Here is a 23,486-nt window from a genome sequence, read left to right on the forward strand (position 1 = left end):
TGTGATAATAATGTTTACAATTTGTACTAATATCGGATGTGGTTGAGAATTATAAATATATATTTGTCTATAAAATTTAATCCATGAATTTTTTGATAGTAAAATCGACTTGCCTGATAGTAAAATCTTTCTCTGATAATTGATGCTTTTGAACAGAATCTATATGTCAAGATTTTTCTTGAAAAATTTTGTGATCAGTGCTACCCAAACCACTACTACTACTTTTTACACCATAGACATCTATGCATACTTTTTCCCCGCGAGTTTTAATAGAATTTGTTGCTAATAAACATCCAAGAACACCCAGTATGTCGTCATCAGATGCCATGGCCGACTGATTGGCTGACTGAGAGACAATTGCGTAGCGAACATAACTGGCGCCCCCTCCTCCCTTCAGAAACAAATCTTGTTTGCCTTGGAGACCATTAGATGCCCCTCTGCGAATGACGCCCGGGGCACGTGTCCTACTTGCCCCACCCTAGCTACGCCTCTACTGAGAGATTTTTTTCTTCGTGTGTGGGCGATAGGAAATTCTGAAGTTCCTCAAGGTCAGGCAGCCTCAAAGTATTAAATTAACGTGTATGGTTGTCTTTAAGTGAGATTTTTCAGTAAAATCGTCTGGAAGTAGGGATTTATGAAATTCCATGCTTTTGTATCGAATTGTGAGGTCACCAAATTGGGGATTAAAAAATGGAATTTCTTTCTCCAGAAATTTGATTTGGAAAATTAAATGTCACTCAAATCTAAGGAGGGCCTTCATTAATTATACTTTGTCCCAATATTGACTTATAAAGCCGCAGTATGGAGAAGAGACAAAAAAATTCAGGCAGCAGAAATGAAATTTCTCAGGAGCATGCTGAGTGAGACCAGAAGAGACAAGATAAAAAATGAAGAAATAAGGGAAATAACAGAAATGAAAAATTTGGGAAGAAGATAGAACATGTGAGATTGAGATGGTTTGGACATACCAAGAGAACGGAAGAAAATAGATACTAAAGATGATATTGGAGAAGATGAAGAGAAGAAGATCTATGGGAATGACCCGGAAAGAGGTGGATGAACAAGATAGCAGAAGACCTATAAAAAGGACTGGCAATGTAACAACGGTGTTTGCGAGTAGTAGTGGAAAGATAGAAAGAAATGGAGATGTTTGATTTTTAGCCCAACCCAGTCTTTACTTTCATGGACTAAGGCGAAAAAATAGAATAAGATTAAAAAACAATGTTTATTATTTCTATTTCAGTAACTCTACTTTTCAACTTCGAAAAATGCTTAACTAGTGGTCAGCGTCACGTGATTAAAACGTGAACTGAACACCGTGGGAAAAAGGCAGTCCAACTGATTACGATTATTACGGTTGAATATATTTACAGTAGATCCCCCTATAAAACGGGTTCATATAGTTCGGATTCCTATATCACGGCGAAAAAATTGCGACAGTATTCATACAAACACGTTAAAAATACTCCTATAATTCGGTAAAACGTCATCGCCGACTCGTGTCGCGACAGGATTGATCGAATCTAGACCAATAGCGAATATTGCACAAACCGTTGAGTTTAAACGAGCAGCAGACCTACTAAAAACCATTTATTATTTTACGTCCACACTTACTTACACTTTGTATAAATCTATTTCTGAAGACGGCCTCGGCTCTGCAGAGCACCACCGAGGTTGAGAGCAGAATGTTCACAAGCATAATACATGTAAAACAGGTTACATAACAAGAATATGTTAGATTACAGCTATATGTTTCAAAGTTCAGTTAATGTACTGTACTTGGCAAATTATTGACCGCAGTGTAGCCAAATACTTACATGAAATAATTTGCATAGGAGTTGATTACATAAATACATGGTAACATACATCGGGTATTATTAACAAATGAGCATAGGATATTATAATACAAAATATTATATCAATGATAAACACTTTCAAAAAAACATCAGTCTATTGAGACTAATTGACCTAATTAACGGTAGTTCTGTTGAAATAAGTATATACTAGTTCTTTAAATGCTACAAAACAGTTTTTGTCTTTGACAAATACAAGGTATGTCAAGGCTGCAAGGCCAATTTTCTTCTCGCGGAAGTAGAGTGGTGATAGTAAAACGCTTATCATCCAACGTAGGACATTTAAACAGATAGTGTTTTACTCCATCTGTTTCGTTAAAAATTTCGCACAGTGAGTTTTCCGATTTGCCAAACCTGTGAAGATATTGGTTAAAATTCCCATGTCCAGTATAGAATTGGACCAATTTTTGGTCAATGATTGGAAGATTAGAATCTGAAACCTTGGGGAAAAACTCCTTTGTAAGACATTCGTTATGCTCCTCCCATTGTCTTTGCCAAATAGCAAAAGCATTTTCTTTTGTTTGTCTTAAGATGTGACATTGGGGAGTGGCATTATAGCTTAGTTCACTTTCTAGTTCAGAAGCAATGCGGGCAAGTTGGTCAGCCCGCTCGTTGCCAGAAACACCAGCATGACCCCTGACCCAAACGATGGCATACCTGTTGATATTTTTGGCTAATTCCAGCAAGATATCAGGGACTATAGGTGAATGCCACTGGAGGTTGTGAATGGCTTGGATAGACGAGTAGGAAGTCTGTAAAGATAGTTATTTCTGTTCTATTATATATGGAGTCGCACACCATCTAATGGCTCAAAGAATGGCCCAGAGTTCTGCTTGAAAAACGGAACAGGTTTCCCGAAGTCTTGTTGTATATGTGAATGTTTGTTCATTATTAGCATATACTACAAAGGCACATCCAACAGCCGTATTTTTCTTTGAGCCATCTGTAAATATAGTGAGACATTGTATGGGCCAGGGTTGATCAGCGATGTCAGGCCAGTAAGCTGGGTTAATGCTGGGGACACCCTTTTTAGTGCGTTCAATGCTATCATAAGGTATTCCATTGATCGAGTTGATTTGATTGTCTCGGATGAGCCACCTTTGTGTGATTAAGCTGATGGTAAGCTGGATGGGCAGTTTTCCAGCCAAAAGTTGTACCGCTTTTGTGGGGGCTGTAGAGTAAGCCCTACAGATACGAATAAGTGCTCTGCGTTGTGCACTTTGTAGTTTTCTATCAATATGCACCATTCCGAGGCAGTCAGACCAGACTAGAGCAGCGTAACTAATCATTGGTATAAATACCGAATCATATATTATGCTCATTAATTTTGAGCAAAGCCCCCATTTATTTTTTGCTACTCTTGACACGGTATTAAAAAGTAGGTTTGTTCTATCACAGATGTACTGTATGTGAGGTATCCAGCTGAGCTTGTGATGTAGAATCAGGCCCAAGTATTTTAGTGAAAGTACAATCTGTACACCAGTGTTTCCCATATGGATCGTAGATGTCCTTCTGTTTAGATGTGGAGCTCTTGGTTTTGTAAAGATAATACCTTTAGTCTTTTTGGGGTTAAAATACAACTTGTTGTTTGTACCCCACTCCACCACCTTAGCTAGGATGTTGGTTGCCTTTTTTTCTATTTCTGCCCTGGATCGAGCACATAATAGACATATATTTAACGTCCATAAAAATTATATCTATATTATTGATGTCTCCAAAGTTCAACGAATTTTTCGCAAAAAATAATTTATCAGGAAGCACGCGAGCGCCATTCGATGACAAGCTCCACGACGAAAACAAGCTTAAGCAATGACGTCGTTGAACGGCGCACATTCAATAAGTAATTTTACAATTTTTGTTTATTGCATAGTTTATATGGATTATTCCAAAAAAATTATACGTATTTTGGAAATGTTGATTCGGATTAGTCTAGAATCGATTAATTTTATGGAAGAAAACCTTTCAAACAGCCGTAGTCCGTAAACTGCATACGTGCCGGGCTGTGATTGGCTCATGTATTTAAGGACTCTTAGAACATCAATTTCATAAAGAGTGGAACGTATCTACCGTGTTATAGCGGGGTCGACTGTATATGTTGATATGTATATGTTACTGTAAAAGCCCGTATACTGGTTAATCCTAGGTTTTACTTGTAAATCTTCAAATTTACCAACATGAGTTGGTAAATGTAAGGATTTTTATAAAGTGAGATGATTTTCCGGACTATTACCATTAGAATTTGGTACATGCTAGGTTTTACTAAAGACGATTAGTAAATGTTGATTTTGGAAATAAAACTATGAGTATTTTAATAATCATTTATTGCAACTATTATAAACTTACTAAGTCCTATTTATTAATAACTAGTGAAACAGTTTAAAAATACTTTTTAACGTAACAAAAATTAAATTATCTTGTAAAAAATAATTTAATAGACTACCCGGCTAAGCTAATCAGTTATCACAGTATTTTTTCTAATCATTTGGTATTCATTGTTCATTTAATAAAATTAAAAAAAGGATTTTACTTGTTTACAACATGGAGAGCTATCATGGCATTTAGAATTATAAAGTAATCCTGATGACTTGCAAGCGCACTTCTTCGTTACGCATTTTTTTAAGCAGTTGCACTTCTTGAAACCTTGTCCTCCGGTCAAAGACAATTTTGCGACAACTTCTCGAAGACTCACTTCTTTACCTTTAATTTAACCCCTTCTAACTCATTTTCAACAATGCTTTCTTCCTTGTTCTGTTCGATTGCATTTTCGACGTCATTATTTTGTTCTATATTGTCATGCAAATGCAACAACTTCTCTAAATCTTTTTCAGATCTTATAACTCTAATCATATCACTAGGGATTGCTGAAGTTGCAAGGCCCATTTTCATTGGACAACCAAACATTGCTTCGTAGTGGAAACATTTGATTCCCTCGTGATATGCTCTATTTTTCATTGCCTAAATGAATCTTAAACCCTCTAACCACTTTGATAACTGTTTAGTTCCCATCCACGTACTCAACATATTTTCTATGTCTTGATTAGCACGCTCTGCTGATCCTTGACTTTGGCTCTGTCTTGCCTTTCCATGTACGATTTTTACATCCGACCACATGGAGCATAAACTCTCAATAACTTGGTTAGAGAATTCTCGACCATTATCGGAATGAAGGATGCTCGGCGCTCCAAAAGTGGTGAAAATATCCAAAAGATGGTATGCAACTTCTACGGCGCGTTTAATTTGAAGCGCACGAAGGATCGCAGATTTGGTAAGATAGTCTTGGTAAACTAAAATAAATTTATAATTTCCATCTGGGATAGTTTGTAGATCTATTAGATCAACCTGACAGCGTGAGTTCATTTCACTGTGAAGTATAGGTCTGAAAACAATGCCCTTTTTCAAAGTCTTCTGTTTCTTTTGGCAAGGTTGACATAGTTTCAAATATGTCATAGTAGCCTCAACTGTTACATTTTTATACTTGCGGTCACATTCCTTAAGCATCCGTGTCCTTCCACCGTGGCCAACAGCAACATGTGTTTCTTCGAGAATATTGAATAAGTCCTCGTAACAAATGTAATACCTTATTTCTCCATTTTCCTCCTTCATAGGTGCAATTAGTTTTTCTTCGCCGCCTATAGTCAAAATGTCGTAACGCTTTATACGCCTGTAATGAACAGCTTGTTTCTTTTTCATGTTCTTTGCAGCTTTTACTTCCTCCAAACACTTTGCGTATTTGTCCCTATTAAGTAAGTTATTATCTTTCTTGCTTGCAACGAGCTCGTCTATTATTTCATAAAATCTCCGTTTCATATTCATCTTGATTCATAAATAACTTTTAGACAACGAAATCTCAAACAAGATTAGAATTAACGTGCGTGCTGTAACGTGTCAAACGATGAAATGTGGAGAGCGAAGGCGGCGACTATTTTTTCAACATTTACCATGTCTCTGAGGTAAAACCTAAGATATACCGAGTAAATGCTGGTAAAAGTTCGAAATTAGCGATGATCGCAGAACATTTCGGACTTTTACCACAAAGATTTGGTAAATATTAGGTTTTACTGGAAGATCTTAGGATTTACCATAGTTCGAGCATTTACAGTAATATATATATATATATATATATGTGTGTGTGTGTGTGTGTGTGTGTGTGTTACTTTACTTTTAAGTAATAAGAAGCAAGGCAGACCACGAATATAAATCATGCAAAATTTATTTCAGAAACTAAATAGAAACCAATTACATCTCACGTATCGATCAAACTAATCATTTAATAATGATAATAACTGTCGTAGCCGCGACTTCCTTCCCGATTTTCCACGTAGGTCATGCATCTCTGGAAAAAAAATTTAAATTTATACAAAAACATACGTTTAAAATTATTATTATTTTACCTTCATATTTTAAATTTATATTGTTTATATAAGAAATAGCACGTACAAAATTCAACCTAAATGATATAAAACATCTCTACTAGTCGTTATTACGTGGTTCTAAGTTAGAGACCATAAAAAAGATGACGTCATGAATTTAACCGAAAAATATATATTATAAAATTACAATTAATACTTTCTAAAATAAAATCTTATCTTACGTCGAGAGTTGGAAGAAGTTTGGGATTATGTCGACTAGCTGTGTACACGGCATTTTCGAAACATCTGATGAATTTTTCATATTCCTAAGAAAAAGAAAAAACAAATAATAAATATTTTTGTCTCATTACATCCACAATACAATATTTACCTGTTCGCTTCTTGTCTTGCACACAAATTTATCCACGTCGCTTAAAAGAAGCAAATGGTGATTTATTTGTTGAGCGCAATTGCGGTAGCGATCGAAATTCTAAATCATTAATCGATAATTATAAATAACTGCCATTGAAATCATTTTAAAGAATAATTTACAATATTGCATGGCTACTTACGTCCCGAGCACCGTTTACTAACAGACAATAACGAAAATTTTCTCCATTACGTAAATCTGTAAACAAATAAGCAAACCGATTAACTTTTCTATTCTATACCTAGAAGCAAATTTTAAAATTAGTTGCGATATTTTTTAATCATTGGATAATAAAATTATAACTTAAACTTACCACAAAATCTTCTGTTTATATTTCGGATGGAAACATGAGAACTTTCATGAGAACTTTCGTAAGCTCCGGCAAAAGTGAAGATACATCCCACGCAATAGAAGGCGACGATATAGGCAACGATTGCCATGGCGTTACTCATTTTGCTACTTGTTGTCGGTCTGTGCTTCTCCCATTGATTTTCACTGCTATTTATACCATTAAATGCTTTCTTAAATGTTGCGTGACAGTTCTTTATTTGTCGGATAAAGTAATTACTTTACTCAGCAGAAGTATTGCAAATTTTATAATTGCCTTTTAATTTCTCTTTAGTCATCGCTTGTTATATATTTAGTCACGCCTAGTGTTGTAAATTTCGTAGTTAGATTTTAACTATTATAATTTTTCACAATTGAAACCATAGAATCTATTAGGAGGGTAATATTGAAAACGACGTTTAACTACTTGGAAGTTGAGAAACTGCTTCGAGAAGATAATGAAGTTAAGAAGTAGGCATACATTCCGCTATTATTATTCGGCATTTTAGTATCTAGTTTTTATAAAGTAGTTCATAATTTATATGAAACTACTCTAAGATTTAAATTACTTTATCCATTTAGCAATTCGTGAGAAGTATCGTAGCAATTAATCAAAACTACTTTTATATAGTAATAATGATTTTTATAGAAAAACAAATAACTAATTGGCGTATGCTTTCTTTCTAACTCGAGAAATTTTGTAGCGTATTTTGTAAACGGTCATTCGTTTTCGTTCGTAAATAAATTAAACAAAACATCTTTTCCTTGTACTAGATTTAAATGCGAATATTGAAGAAAATTTAATAGAATTTGTTTTAGTGAAATAAAACAAAACAATTCTTTGCGGTTATTGACTTAATAAAGTAGAATTCTTTCGAGAAACATTTAATGTAACAAAATATTATACAAAAGGTATTATTCTTTTGAAGTTTTTACGTGAAATAATATTTAGGAATCATTCGGGAATTTCCAAAAGATTATTCATTCTTCCTATTTTTCATTAAAAGATTTGTAATAGAGTATTGTTTTATTATTCGTGATAATTTTTAATAAATAATAATCACTAATCACCTCGAATACTTTACTGCAAACTCTTCCTTACCATCGATTACAGTCTTCCAGAGTGATTTTATTTTTAATACTGTATTGTTTTTATATATAGACTCTAATTCACATCTTATTGTCGCGACGTAAGTATAGATTAGGATGTTTCAAATTTTTACAAAGTATTATTATTATTTATTGTGAAATTTTGCCGCCCCCTAAAATGTGCCGCCCGGAACGGGCCGCCCCTGCCGCCCCTGCCGCCCCCACTACGGTACGCCACTCAAGATTCCCCCACTTTGACCTTGATCGATGATATCAAAAACTTCAGCATCCACAAAAATACCCTCCCGACTTACGATTACCACCCCTTCCATCAGCTTGACCCTGATGCTTACTTCGAAGATCCAGGTGATCACCCCATGTTTAGGATTTACACTGACGATTCCAAGATGGATGACGATGTGGGTGCGCTTTTGTAGTTTACTCCGACTTAGGCCGCGAGCTTCACAACGCTTGCTTCTGTGTAGGTATACACTGCTTCATAGCACAGTCGGAAACTTTAGCTATTTGTATGAGCTTAATTCACATCAGGCGTAGAAGGACAAAAGACACTACTTACACTATCGCATTTATTCTGACAGTAGGGTAGTTTTACACAGGATTGCGAAGTCTGATAGCCGCTTAAAACTTGTCCATCTCATACACCACATTCTCAGACACTTAGACAACAATAGTAGAATAGATTTCCAATGGGTCCTGGGTCATGCGAGGGTTTTCGGCAACGAGACTGCTGACCGTCTTGTCAAACAAGCTGCAAAGTCTTCAGTCACTACTACTTTCAGTTACATTCCTACCTCGTACATCAACAATCATGTCAAGAAGCAAATGTTCATTCTCTGGCAAGACAGCTGGGACCATGATACCACTGGTAGGCTCACCTAGAATTTCATCCCCGAGGTTGACACTGTTGCGATTTTTCTCCACTTTTACCCTAGTTACACCCTTATTCAGCTACTTACATGACACAGCAACTTTAAGCAATACTTGCATGGATTTAACCTTGGGAACAATCCACAATGCAATTGTGGTATTCAGGAGGATCAAACACAACTTCACTTAGTTTTTCGCTGCAATAGGCATCTGTTCGTCTTGTCTAGTTTGTGGATGTGTTCGTTTGTTTTCGCACTGTCTGTCTAGCTGTTAATAGTAGAGGAGAAGGTGGTATTATGGAACCCCAATTACATTTTAGTGAATTGTAAACAAGGTATCATAACTATACCCACATTTTTTGTGCAGAAAGTACTGGTAACTAGTAAACTAAATGTTCCTAATTGGATTTTTCGCTAGTTTAATTATAAGTATGGTTTTTGAAGGCTTTTGTACAAAAAGTCCGAAAGTAGGCTTAGAGAAAATCGGGTGGTAATATGGAACCTTACTGTATATTTTCAAAAAAATGCTTTAATGTAGCCAAAAACAAATAGGAAAGAACAAAAAATGTTAAATAATCACCAAATTATTTACTCCAATGTATTTTATCGCAAAAATGCTTTTATAATAGAAAAATATGACCTCCATCAACAATATATATTCCAGCAGCTCTTTTTCGATATTTTCAGGAAGAATTGACTTTCTACCTAGTGTCTTTTTCCCAAATTACTCCGGACGAATGTCTGATTGCAAAGAGAGAGTTCGGAGGAGTTGAGTTCCATATTACTGTAAAAGCACCAAAGAGGTCCGTATTTCACGCATCGCCATCTCGAATTAACTTATGTCTGTCGAGACCAAAATTTAAAAAACGTGAACATCACACAGATTAATATGTACCTCTAAGTCTCTGAAACAGAATACATGCACCAGTGAACCTACAACTACGCGATTTATATTTTAAAAATAATTAAATTCACTTAGCATTCAAAACTTGTGAATTTTGAAAAAAACAAATTTGCTGATTAAATACGGACAACCGTTTAACTGAAGTAAAACGGGTTTTCCCCTTGCTATGGATGTCTGCCTAGTTCAGTTTGGCCACATTCCGCTACAGTTCGCCTTTATTATCAGTTTGAAATGGGGTGGTTCCATAATACCCGCAGTGTTCCATAATACCACCTTCTCTTCTATAATGAAACCTCGCTTAACGAGCATAATTCGTTCCAGAATCGTACTCGTAATGCGAAACACTCGTTAAGCGAAACATTTTTTCCCATAGAAATTAATGTAAAATACGATAATGCGTTCCACGCCGAAAAAAAATACTCAAATATTTTATGTATAACGTTTATTCAAAGAAACTTGTACAATGTGCATTGTTAAGGAGCTTGAATCATTATCATATTTTCTTCTAGCTCGGAATGAACCAACCTGGAATGAGAATTCGATTTGCAGAAAACAAAAAATCACAGATAATATGTTTGATAAACACTCCAAACGATATGCTAATCGATATGTGATTCTTGGACTTTGTAAAGGATATAATTAAATAATAGAAATTAATTAATTTGATTAGAGGTAGGAGTTATGCTTCCATCTCGTATTAAATTTAATAATTATAAATAGTTAATTTTTAATTCAGTCATTTCTAAAATGTAGTTTGGAATTGGTCAGTAAAGTTAATACGAGATGGCAGCATAATTGCTCTAATCAAATTAATTAATTTCTATTATTTAATTATAGCCTTTACATAGCCCAAGAATTTAACATATCGTTTGGCATGTTTATTATATAATGGGCTATGGTTGTTGATGTTTAAAAGTAATATGTGTGAACACAACTTTAGAAAAATATGTGATCACAAGCGACACTAAGATGCTAGCGGAACGAATGCTAAACACAGACTGATGGAGCATGCGCACAATTCGGGACTTTCTCTCTCCTTGTCACTCGTCATTCGTTATGCGAAACATCGCTCGTTAAACAAGGCAATTTTTTTACAATTTGTTTTGCACTTTATGAGAAACACTCGTTATGTTAGGTGTTCCTTATGCGATGTTCTACTGTATTGAGATTCGTGCTCGCGTTCAGTTTTATTAGAGAGGTTGCGGTCGTCGTTTTTATCGAGAAAACGTGTAAGTCGAACTGTTGCCGTCTTCCTGTAAACCTATAAGTTTGACAATGGCGTTTGGAATGTCGAGCATACTTCCACTAACGTTCCAAACGGCATTGTCAAACTTATAGGCTCACAGAAAGACGGCGCTGACGTTTTCGCGATAAAAACGTCAGCCGCAACCTCTTTATTAGTATTGTGAGGGTCGTAAAAGCGCGCCGAAATTGCGACTAATTACGATCCTAAGTCGGAGAGTTTCGAAGATAGAGTCGGGAAGAGGGTATTAATGACAGAACCCAGATGGGACGGAAACTTTCTTACGTAGTGTAAGACAAACGCGACGCGATGATAAACAGCAGGGGGGAATGTCGACAGAGAGAGAGAGGTTTGTCGAGATGCTCGTGAGCAAGTGTCGGGTCGAAACTATCAAGAAAAGGAGGGATTTAATGAAAAAGGGATATCTATTAAGCCTGAACGCGTTAGGCGGTAAATGGCCACAAGAACATCTGGTGGACCGTTTAAGTTCGAAGATGTCAGAGAAAAGGGCCATAACGGAGTAAAATACGAGCGCGAACTTTAGAAGCCCCGTCATCACCTCTCCCGACCCGGATCGGTCTCGGGTTTCGCCTAGAAACAAAAGAATGACAAATCGGGGTAAGGGAGAGGGTGAACGGGACCAATCAAAAGGGTGATATTCGGGGAAAATTTATAAAACCCCCAAATCTTAAGGACAGGGTGAACTTTTCTCTGAATAAGTGTTCCGAAGACTCCAGGACCTCCGTCGGCCGGCCAGTCGCACCTGCCTAAGTTTTCCGCCTGCCGAACAGTGTGAGTGAGAACTTCAACCATCACCCGTCAACCATCGAACTCTTCATCGAGGAAGCCCCGGGACACCCACCAATATCTAGCATCTGACGTCCAGCAATACTAGTTATTGTTATTCCTATTATGTAAGTTAACCTTATGTCAAAAATAAACGGTTTCGTGTAAGACACTTGTCATCTTTGTCTCCTGTCGCCACCACCCACATACGATTCGCCCGTAGGTTTTCCTGACGCGCAATTAACGTATTGCCCCTAAAATTCGGCGACCTTACAGTATTAAGTAGATATAAGTCTTCCTACTAATAGCCACTTGGCATTAACTTGTACACTTAGCTATTCGTTGCGGCACTCTAACGCTACACTCAAGTTTTCTTATACACCCTTCGTAGGACGATGGCCTTGCAGCCTAAAAACTGCATACCAATATAATACTGTAGCCTTAAACACGTCGTTCAGAGGGATCCAACCTTTCTCTACTCTCTATCTCCCCCCTTCTTCCCCTCTTCTTTCCCTTAACATCTTTACACCTGTAACACTTCGTGTACAGCCGATGTCTTTCTTGTATGTATGTCGGTATTTAAGTTTCTCGAGAAAAACACACGTCGTCTGATGGAAACATTGGTGGTATTAGATCACGGATTAGATAAGTAAAACGTGATGGTATTCCTGAGTTTCCAATGTTAATTACAAGCAACAAATTTACTTTACGTCGCAAGTGCACCATTTTGTATCTTGAAACATTAATCATATTCAGTATCTTAAAATATTACGTGCCGTTATTTTTCAGACGAAACTGTCGAGCATTAAATGTGATATCGCGAGGCCAACAGTAGATACAGAAGTGTCGAAAAAAGCCATCGACGTCGTTTACCCTCCAGTATGCTTCCATGTTTACAATGCTATGAAAAATGGTAAATATTATCTAAATAGAATTATGTTTGAAATTAATGCATTATGTCGTACTATTTTTATTGTATAAACTAGTGTTTCGACATAAAATATATGTGTTACCAGGTATTGTACAGTACATGACTACGTTATATATAAGAAAAATTTTATAAAATAAAAACCAACACTTTTTCTCATATGTACTGTACATTCGAACAGAGTAAATCTATCAGGTGCATTATGTAAGGATGGGAATTCTCTTTCAGTTTAGGAAAAACATTAGTAGAAAAGTATTGTTAATTATTTGTTAATTAAAAAAAATAAAGAAAGAAAATCAGAAAGTGTTCCATGGTTCAGACTTCCTCTATCGAAAAAATTTGAATAACATAAAAGTGAGATAACTTTATTTTCTTATCAGAATTATAAATCTGAACCTAACATAGAGCTTTCGATAATAGAGATTAATTAATATTAGTTATGACGAATGCAATTTTTTCGCTTAAGCAAAAACATGTCTAAAAATATTATTTGGTAATTAAAAACTCTATTTAAAAATTACTAAATAATCAAGAGATTAGGTGTGGTATTTTACGGTGTCATTGTCAACTAATATCTTCAACAGCCGTGTTAAGATCATTGCTAATGAGTAAATGATCATTAATTCATTATATTTTACCAGTTTCAATCAATAGTGGATTATGACATATCAGCCACAAATGTGTCCACAGCCATTACAAACAAAGACGGATTTATTGTAAAATGCTTAATGGACTAACGATGCCTCGTATAAATAATATAAGAATTTCCATTGTAAATACTCGTAATCATTCTTTAATTCATATTACTCCTTTTCTCAGTAGTAATATTATTCCTTATTCAAACGTTCGATTTTTACTTTCTCGGCTGTTATATAGAACAGATAGCGACAAAGTTACAGAGTTAAGAAAGAAATGGCTGGACTCAGAGGTATAGCCATTTAGACAATAAGAGGAAGGAAGAATGTAGCGAGAAGGTAAGTAGATGAAGATTAAAGTAAGGGAGATAGGATAGTGGGAAGGGAAGCCCATGAGGTCTTGCATCGCATTTATTAAATTAGATCAGAATACAGATACAAATACAATTACAATGCAGAATAAGTGAATGTGGTACAATATAGCATATATACGCGACAATAATTACCGGTTTATTAGAGGACAAAAGACATTAAGCAAAAAATATTAAATAAACAGTATAAGTAAAATAAGACTATGTACAAGGCTGGCATTTAGCCAGAATTGCGCGACAATTTTTTGTTAACAGCTGAGATAATGGGATATACAAATACTCGAAGATGGTGAACATATGCGAACAAGGAAAACAGCTTAATTGAGTTTATTAACTTCGGTGGCAAAGTTTTTGAATGCATTGATGTTGTCCTTGTCGCTAAAAAACGTACGAAGGTCACACGGCCATAGTTGTCCTTTGTTGTAGACAGCATCCCTGAGTTTCTTTCGTTGGGTTATATAGAGTGGGCAGCGGAAGATTAGGTGCTCGGGGTCCTCTTCTTCGTTGAGGTCACAAGTGCATTTGCCGTCGGTTTTGTTTAGAAACCTCAGCAAGTAAGAATTAAAGTTACCATGCCCCGTTAACAGTTGTGTTAGCTGGAAGGTGGTATTGAAATTCCTTTTAGGACAGTCCGAAGGAGAAGGGAGGTAGCGGTGGGTGAGCCTGCCTGTATTGCCATTATCCCATCTGGATTTCCAAGTTTTGAGAATTATGTCGTGCAAACAGATAGCGACAGGTCGAAAATTATCCCACTCCAAAATTTATACATTTTTAGACTCGCGACACCTCTAAAAATTCGAGAAATGCAAAAAACAGTTGGGCGTTTTTTCTGTATGCATGAATGTTAGTGTGTATGGAAGCCATGATTTTGATCGCGCTATTTGAATTTTAATAATTCTCGTGCCTTTATTCGAAAATTTTTAAAATTTTTCTGTTGGATTTGGGTATTAAAGACATTGATCAAAGGATGGAAAAATAGAAAGGGTACTTATCGTATATCAAGTGGGGTTGAACTTAATGAATACTTTACTCGTTATTAGCATACACAATTTTTTCTTTATAAAACTCGTCTCTAATCTCAAAATTAAGTTCTTTTTTTGTGATTTTATAATAATTAATAATATAAAAAGTTTTTAAAAGAAAAACAGATGGCACCATACACAAGTTTGACCGAGAAAGATACTCAACTGGATGCAAGAATTTCATTTCATTACTTCCGAAATCGTCAACTGTAAAATCTTTATCCATTTCGAATACAGCATTTAATATGTCATATTGTTTTTAGGAAAGTGTTATCTATAATCAAAGACGCAGTTATTTATAAGCCCTATAAAAAAATAAAAAATAAATCTTTATGAATATTTTCTCATATAGTTCGGCTTGTGTTAGAAAAAATATGCTACGTAAAGATATGATTTGACTTTAATACTGTTTATGGCTATCGGGTTTGGACGTTTATATCTGTACCTAAAGTTAATTAAGTGTGTTTAGAAAGTACTTCAATATTTATATAATAGGCCTACATCAATAAAAATTATCGTTCGAAAGTAGAAAGTAAAATTAATAAAATTTTTCAAAAGTAACTTTACTTCTTATTTAAAGGTAATTTAAGGAGATAAATAGGAAGTGATGACAAAACGTATTCTTTAACTATCTGCTTCGACGCATTCCAGTGATCGCGTGTCACTCTTTGCGTAACCGACCCAGCTAATCCAAACAATAATATTTTTATAATTATTGGAGCAATTTAAAAATATCGTGGTTATTGCGTGCAACACGACTTCGAAAACGCATTTTAAATAAAGTAAGTTATATTAAAAAATCAAATTAGACTAGCAAACAGAGAGAAAACGTTAAATTATCCATAAAAACATTCACACGGTATTTATAGCCTATATAAGAAAGATGTAATATTTAATCTGTAATACGTAAAATTAATTAATTTTGGGGGAATTTTATTTAAAGCTTATTTGTAAATTATTTAAAAACATAAAATTAGGTCACTTTATAACTTATTTATGATTTTTTCAGTTTAAATTAAACCATATTTCGACTCGGAAATATTAAGAACATATTCCTTTTGCTTCGAAAAGTTATAAATCATGGGTGTCCAACCCGCGGTCGCGTGAGACCCAAGGCAAGTTCCAATGCGGTCCAATAAACGTGTAAACAAAACCGACAAACTTTTTCATTTTATTTTATTTATTTATTTCAACAGCATAAACTGAAAAAGAAAAGAAATAAATTTCACAAAGCCGTAAACCTTTACACATATTTTATTTTTGAGTGGAAAGGAAAGATTTTCAAATACTTGGAAATGTGTGAATGAGGAAGGAATACTAAATAAAGCTAAAGTTGAGACTCAAAGGATTATAGACCCAAATTTGGGAGGGGAGAAAGGAGAGAAAGACAAAAGATAAATAGTAGTGAGGAAGATTAAATAGACTTTCTGTTATGCAAATATGGACCCTTAATTTTTCAACCTTCCTCACTTCTTTATCTTTTGTCCTTTCTCTCCTTTCCCCGCATTTGGGTCTATAATTCTTTGAGTCCCAACTCCAGTTTATTTAATATTCCTTCCAGCGTTGCATGATTTGGCTACTTTGCGCCAAAGTTGGCTATCCTTTGTTTAGTTTGGCGTAAAAAATATCATTTGGCACATTGGCTACTTTTTGGGCTACATATTATTTATAAATATATTAGACGAATAAAAATGCACTTTAGAATGGTGTTTTGTCATTTTTGTTTTTATTAGAGACCCAAATAAAACAAACATTTGTGTTTTTCAAATAAATTTTTGTCTCCTTTATAATAAATGAATTTATCTATTTCTAAGTAAAAATTGAAAGTGTCTGTAGAAGTATTTTTTAAATATCCTTTTTCGTGATAAAGACTTAATACCTATTACTATAATGTGGACATGTTAATCCTTAAATATACAAGTATATTTAAGGATTGGGCCACAAGTATATTATATAGGTATACTTGTGGCCCAAAACTCCATGACATCTTCCAATGTGGCTCAGAGAAACAAAAAGGTTAGACATGCCTGTTATAAATACTATATACATATAATAACGTTTTTAAGTAGACTGGTACGATACCCTTTAATTATAAGTAAAGATTTTTCTCCTGATCGGCAGAAAATTAACGTCCAGTTGTGGTTTCTATCCCTGTAAGTTAATGCTGTTTTTATTTTAAAAATAATAATAAAATCTATAAAGTAACTTTTATTTTAAAACAAATATTCTGTGTATTTTATTTGTTCGAAAAACAAAAGAATAATAATAATAAATAAATGGCAAAAAGACCTTTATCTCGTTGCTGGATACGAGCACTTGTTGGTCCCGGCAAGTATAAATAATATAAATCGTACTTTTAAGTAAATTTTTAAACAAGTTTTCTTTTCATTTTTAAGATTTAATTTTGGAATTTTTCCCACGCAAGTTATTCTATAGACTCTAAAAAAAATTAAAATCATTCTATTAAAAGTAAGCAATTATTTGACTTAAATCAAGTTATTTTAGATGAAATCATTTTTATTCTTCATATCTGAATAAAATACCGACAAATTATTAAACAGTTAATTGATTAAGTGTTGTCTTTAAAAATTTTAGAGAGAATTATGTAAATCTGTTAAAAGTTACATATTTTGAGCAATTATAGAAATTAAAATTGCAAACAATTATAATATTTCGGTGACAAACGAACCTATTTTAAAATTATTAATTACGCATTGACCTATTTAGGCTCTTTTATCTTAATGAAAAATTTATAAATAATTTAACGGCTTTATTTAGTAAATAAGAATATTAAAATTAAAAAGAATATTTAAGAGTCTTCGTATATTTTTATGCTTCTTTAAAAAGTTATTAAAATGTAAAAGTAACTTTTGATTTCGAAACGTAACAAAATCAATATCATACGCTTATAATAATGACATTGGCTATGTAGGGCATTCGATTTTATGAACTAGTTTCTCAATGTGGAAAATATATCATACTTTTCAATGATTTAATCGATGATTGATTCGATTAATTATCATTATTCGCTTAAATAACATTAAATTAGTCAATTTGAATTTCTTCAGAAATATTTATTTTAGTCATCAACCAAGTATGCAAATGAACGATGGCAATTCTAAAGATATAAATACGACTTCGGAATAAGGGCTAAAAATAGTGCAGATAAAGCCAATAACATGAAACTCTTGATGCTACTTTTCGTACTCGGCGCCACTATTTTCTCCGTAGTTTCTTCTTATTCGTCACAGGAAGCGGGTTATCACAACTCCGTCCGAGATAACCTTAGACGATTTTGCGGTAAGATGTTTATTTTCTTAGAAAATACGTTTTCAACAAAATTTTAAAGAAAATTTATTTGATATTTTTCTATTTAGCTCTGGAAAACGGATCTCATTTTCGCTACTGTTTAATAGTCAACGGGCTAAGAGAGGTAAGTAACGAAATAACACATGGCCTACCAGTTTCATTTCAAGAAATATTTAATAACTAATTCACATTTATATTAAAAACTTGTAGAATATTGAGCGATACCGCAACTGCGCTGAACAAGTGAAATTTTTCCATATATTGCAAGAGATTGATCAATTCATTTGCAAGAATAGAACCGAACAGGTACAGTACTTTTTGTCGATTTTCTTTAATAAGAAGTCTTATTAAATTGTTTGGCTTTGTTAGAAAATTATATTAATGTCTGAATTAGCAGTAAAAATATCATTTAATGCTAGTAGTAAAAGGATGGGATAGCGTTAATTGGAAATGGCACAGCTGCCAAGAGGGATGCCTTCAGAAAACTGTTTACATGTTAAGGCTGGTATACACGGTAAGGAAATCCTCAAAGGATGTGCTTAACAGACGAAAAAAACTCGGATATAACCGGCTGGATCGAACATAGTAATTTACAAAACTTATTAAAATATCTCCCAACGTATAAATAATTATTTTTATTTAAAAATGGATAGATAGAAAAAAAAACACGGTTAATCCTCAAAGGATTTCCTTACCGTGTATACCAGCCTTTAGACGTGAAAAGAAAACGGGAAAAACTCCACGTTGTGCCGGCTCGTCGGTAGGAGGTGCTCGATGCTGTTACTCACTCGGACACCGACGGACACACTACCAAAAACAAATTAGACTTTACTGCAAATTCAAATATTGAATATATATTTTTACAGACGTAAGTTTGGGTTTTGATAACCAATAAACTTTTTTCTCTCCAAGGAATACGAACAATTTATGAAGTGTTTCGAACCCGCTTCTAACGCTGCCAACCGAAATAATCCCAGAATTTTTCCTATACTCGAGGTAAAACTTTCAGCAAAATAACAATATTTATTGTTTAATTGCTTAGTTCAATCGAAAACCATATCCGCTTATTATCGGAATAAAATTACGCAGCCGTGTTTTTAATGCTATAAATTAATTTATGCATTAAAAAATTATCTTTTAGACTCGTTTATTACGTTAGAAGTATGAAAATTAAATACTTTACGTAGAAAATTAATTTATGTATATTTTATAATTATTATTGATCGACGAGTATAAAACGTCTGTATAAACTTAGAATTATATTTAATTATCGGTCGTAAAAGTATCCGATTTTCACGTACTTTTTATTTTTCTCTTTTCACGTACTTTTTATTTTTCTCTTTTCTTCTTTTTTTTTTCATTTTGAAACATCAATATTTTCTTAACGAATTCCTAACCGGTAATTGGACATCGTAGGATTTTGCACGGTAAAGGATTTCGTCGTCCTCAAGTCGTACGAAATTCTAACTCGAACCTGAAACTCGCGCATACGTCGCATTACTTTAAAAATTTTTATCGGTCGAAATTTATCTTCACCATCGACTGACCGCCAGTTTCGCAGGCGAAAATACGACGGCGCTATACCTAGGTTCAACTTGTTTAAATTTCAACGCATTTCTCAATTGTTTCGAAATTTTAAACAAATTTTTAAAATACTAGAGAGGTTGTGGCCGACGTTTTCAACGTGAGAACGTGTACGTCGGACGTTCAGTGCCGCCTTCCTGTAAGCCTAGAAGTTTGACAATGGCGTTTGGAACGTCAGTGGAATCATGCTCGACGTCCTAAACGCCATTGTCAAACTTCTAGGCTTACAGGAAGGCGGCACTGAACGTCCGACGTACACGTTCTCGCGTTAAAAACGTCGGGAGCAACCTATATTGTAAAGCATTTTTAAAATAATAAACAGACGTTTCGTTTTATCATTATTTAAAAATGTAATTGTTTATCGGAAGGTTAATTTTTACGTTGGAAATATACTGTAATTTATCTTTGGGCATTAATTAATATAAATTTTTCTTTTTTGTTTGCAGAAATGCTTGCAGTTCGAGGAAAATATCGACGTCGGCAAAAAATTTATATACGACGAGTACGGAATGTAAAAGACGGCAACACTATTCCTTTCCGTCGGCTTAAATATATTAAATGTTTGCAAATATAATTTTAAGTTTATTATTCGGCCCGGTTTTCTTTAATAATACAATTTTCTTCACTTTTCTTGTTTCATACGTTTTAAACAAAGGCTCTTTCTCTACAATATATCAATTCATTTAATGGCTTAAACGGTGAACGAAGAATTTACATGTAGACTAACTTTTAAATAATTATTTAAAAGTTACATGTAAATTCTTAATTTTTTTATTTTTTAAATGGAGATTTCCGATTTTATTAAAATTTATTCTACGGTAGTTATTCGAAAAGAACTCTAAACTGGTTACGTACGGTGCTTTTAGATTTCCGAACGTGCGTTCGTTTGTCCACTGCGGCTTAATTAAAACGGAACCGACGACAGGAGGAAAACGTGGGAGTAGATGTAACTTTTTTTAGCAGGAATCTCACGTTGTAACTTACTTTAAAATCACCGAAACGGCACGTTGCCCGAGTATTTAATTAAAGCGCGCCGATAGGTCCCGGATCAGAGGTCGGAGTTCCCGCCGCGGGCGACCGAGGAGTCCGACAATCCGATCTTTTCTGGGCAAAACGAAAGTTGAAATGGCCAGGGGCTCTTAGGACGACGATGGCACACGGTCTGAAAAGCGGGAAAAGGAAATAATTATTTCGGAGGATTTTCGACCGCCGAAAAGCACATTAAAAACTTGCCGAATCGTAGACCCTTGGCAAAAATAATTGCGTTTGCACGTATCTGACACCGACGCCACCACTGCTTACAAAGAAAGCCTAGGCTCCTATTTACTTCGAAATTTCGCCCGGTGGTCGGCGGCATTAAACAGGCGGTCGACCGACAAAACGTCGGAGACAGACGAGTGGAGGTAAATACAAATTTCTTTCCAGGCATGAGTGGTTATTCCGTATCCTTTCTGGCTCCCGTACGCCGCTGTATTGGTTTATCACGGATTTAAATTTGTACGTATCCGTAATGTAGCCTATTGGACGACGTATAAAATATAATTTATTTACAAACGTGACTTGCGTTTTATCGTAAAAATTTTCTAAACTCTGAGTAATTGGAAACACTCCCGGTAAACACCTGTCGTCCTGCTGAAAAACAGGCGAAGGAAGTGCATATAGCTAATCCGAAACGTTGTTTTTTTAATGCCAGCCAAAGGCAACGGACACGACTGTAGCCTAGGTATTTTTGGACTTAGTGTCCTCTTCGTTTAACGTAAAAGGCGCCGGGTAAAAACACCACCGACAAAACGCCCGCCGACCCCGAATAACGGTTAAGGAAGTCCTTAACCGTTATTCGGGGTTGGCGGGCGGCCCAACGAAAACTTTCCCTTTCTCCGGCGTTAACCGCGGCAGATGCGGTTTATCGGTAGCGCGTGCGTTAACAAAACGTATCTATTGTATTAATAATTAGAATATTTTAATCTTCCGGTATCGGTGGATCCACCCACTCTTTCTTTACGGGTTTCCATTATCTTTTGTCTTTACCTTTTCCTTTTTTTATCAAAAATTCTGGCAAATGTCCCGCCATCGGATAGGAAACGGCGTCCGATTCATCCGCCGCGCCGTCCACCTGCCGGAACGACGGGGAAAAGAAGTGGGTCGGGCTCCCATAATTGGCTTCCCACCAGGCCGTTTCGGTGCCCTTTTCCTTTAGTCGGATCCCGCGCAATGTAAAGGTAGTTATCGTCCCGCCGGTCGGGTACCAAGCCAAATAAACCTTCGGAGCTTTCCCCGATGGTTTATTTAGCCGGCTAATTAAACCCAATGCCTCAGGTAATTTTTGCAAAACGGTGCAAGATGTTAGCTGCTTGAGTAGCTTTACAACAGATGTAGTTATTGTGCTTGGTCCAAGTGAGAATCTCATCGAGGACCATTCCTAATTACAGTACATCACGTCTTTCGATTTTGGTATCCTCGTGTTGTTAATGTGAATGCGAGGGTTCCTTGCATATGAGTGTCCTTCCAGAAGATAATGTTTTTGCACTTGGCCTGATTGATCGGGAATTTTCTCTCCCTACCCCAGTTATAAATACTATTAATGAGTTCATTATACCCGCCTCAGGAAGCCGATCACAGCTGCGATCAGCGACTAGGACCACGTCGGTAATCCAAGTCGTCGGCGTACGTGACAGTCTGAATCATTAGTAGTGTGCAAAAGGTCATTGTAGAATATTGTCCCCACGTCTGCTATGATACGTTGACAGATTGTTAGTGTTGCAAAAGTAAATAGCGTGTGCAATTAATAAACTTGTTCATGGTGAATCTCTTTGCATCTTCCGTGGGACATACCACAGAGGAAACTTAGCGTTGACGTTTCCACAAATGCCAACAGATGACGCTACAGGTTGAAAGATATAGAGAGGTATGAAATCGGATATAGGTTCACCAGTGGCCGAGTGGATAAAACGACTGAACATTGGTAGTTCGGTGTTTTCGTATCTCGCCAGAACGAGCTGGTCATGTGGAGTTTTCCGGATTTCCTTTACGTTTGTAATGCCTAATTAGGAATAGATGTCAGTTTCCCATAGAAGCTCTTCTCGGAAGGCGTCTCTCCCTCAGAAGATTGTGAGGCATGGGAATATAGTCCAAAAAAGGGAGACATAAAAAGAAAAATATAAAATTTGTTAAGTTAAACCGTCAAGAAAACAAGTTATGTAAGTGTCGAGTCGGCGACACCGGACTTTGACATCGTCGTTCATAAAGAATAGCGGGAAAAACAAAATTTTAGATAAAGAAAACTAAAAAGGGAAATATTTAAAACTTAAGACGCAATTTAGTAAAACGAAACGAAAAAGATAATAGAATGAGCGTAGGTGTCATAATCATCGATTAAACGCAATCAGAGGCTAAAACAGTGTTTCTTAACAGGGGGGCCGCGGCCCCCTGGGGGTCCGTAAGAAGTTTGCCGGGGGCCGCCAAATTATGCAAAATTTTTTTCAGAATATAATAAAAAGAAAATTAATGTATAACCGAATATCGTATCGAAAAGTGAAATAAGAAAGATATTTAGTTTTTTTTATTTATTTCTTATTTCTTCTTACATACAACTTTGTTAGTACAGAAGAAATAAATGCAAATATGCTACTTACACCGCAGTATTTACTTCTTTTATTCCAAAGTAATTCTAAGAAACTATTAATGCTTGGAATTTTAAAAATAAAGCAATAATAAAAAAATCAATTTATTATAGATAATTTAACAAATATAAATTATTATTTAAAAAATG

At 35.2% G+C, this 23,486-nt stretch overlaps 2 protein-coding genes across 2 annotated transcripts; one reads left to right on the forward strand and one right to left on the reverse strand.

The window, feature by feature from the left end:
• Nucleotides 1–4,808: 4,808 nt before the first annotated feature.
• Nucleotides 4,809–5,666, reverse strand: LOC111627605 (KRAB-A domain-containing protein 2-like). The gene has a single exon (XM_023371192.1). The coding sequence runs from the start codon at nt 5,664–5,666 to the stop codon at nt 4,809–4,811; it is 858 nt and encodes a 285-aa protein (XP_023226960.1).
• Nucleotides 5,667–18,000: 12,334 nt separating this feature from the next.
• Nucleotides 18,001–20,289, forward strand: LOC111627608. Its single transcript, XM_023371195.1, has 5 exons — nt 18,001–18,124; nt 18,202–18,257; nt 18,344–18,439; nt 19,046–19,129; nt 20,164–20,289. The coding sequence occupies exons 1-5, from the start codon at nt 18,004–18,006 to the stop codon at nt 20,230–20,232; spliced, it is 426 nt and encodes a 141-aa protein (XP_023226963.1). The 5' UTR covers nt 18,001–18,003; the 3' UTR covers nt 20,233–20,289.
• The last annotated feature ends 3,197 nt before the right edge of the window (nt 20,290–23,486 follow it).

The sequence above is a fragment of the Centruroides sculpturatus genome, unplaced genomic scaffold, assembly GCF_000671375.1.
Source record: "Centruroides sculpturatus isolate CEXI.00-Female unplaced genomic scaffold, Cexi_2.0 scaffold357, whole genome shotgun sequence".
NCBI classification, from domain to species: Eukaryota; Metazoa; Arthropoda; class Arachnida; order Scorpiones; family Buthidae; genus Centruroides; species Centruroides sculpturatus.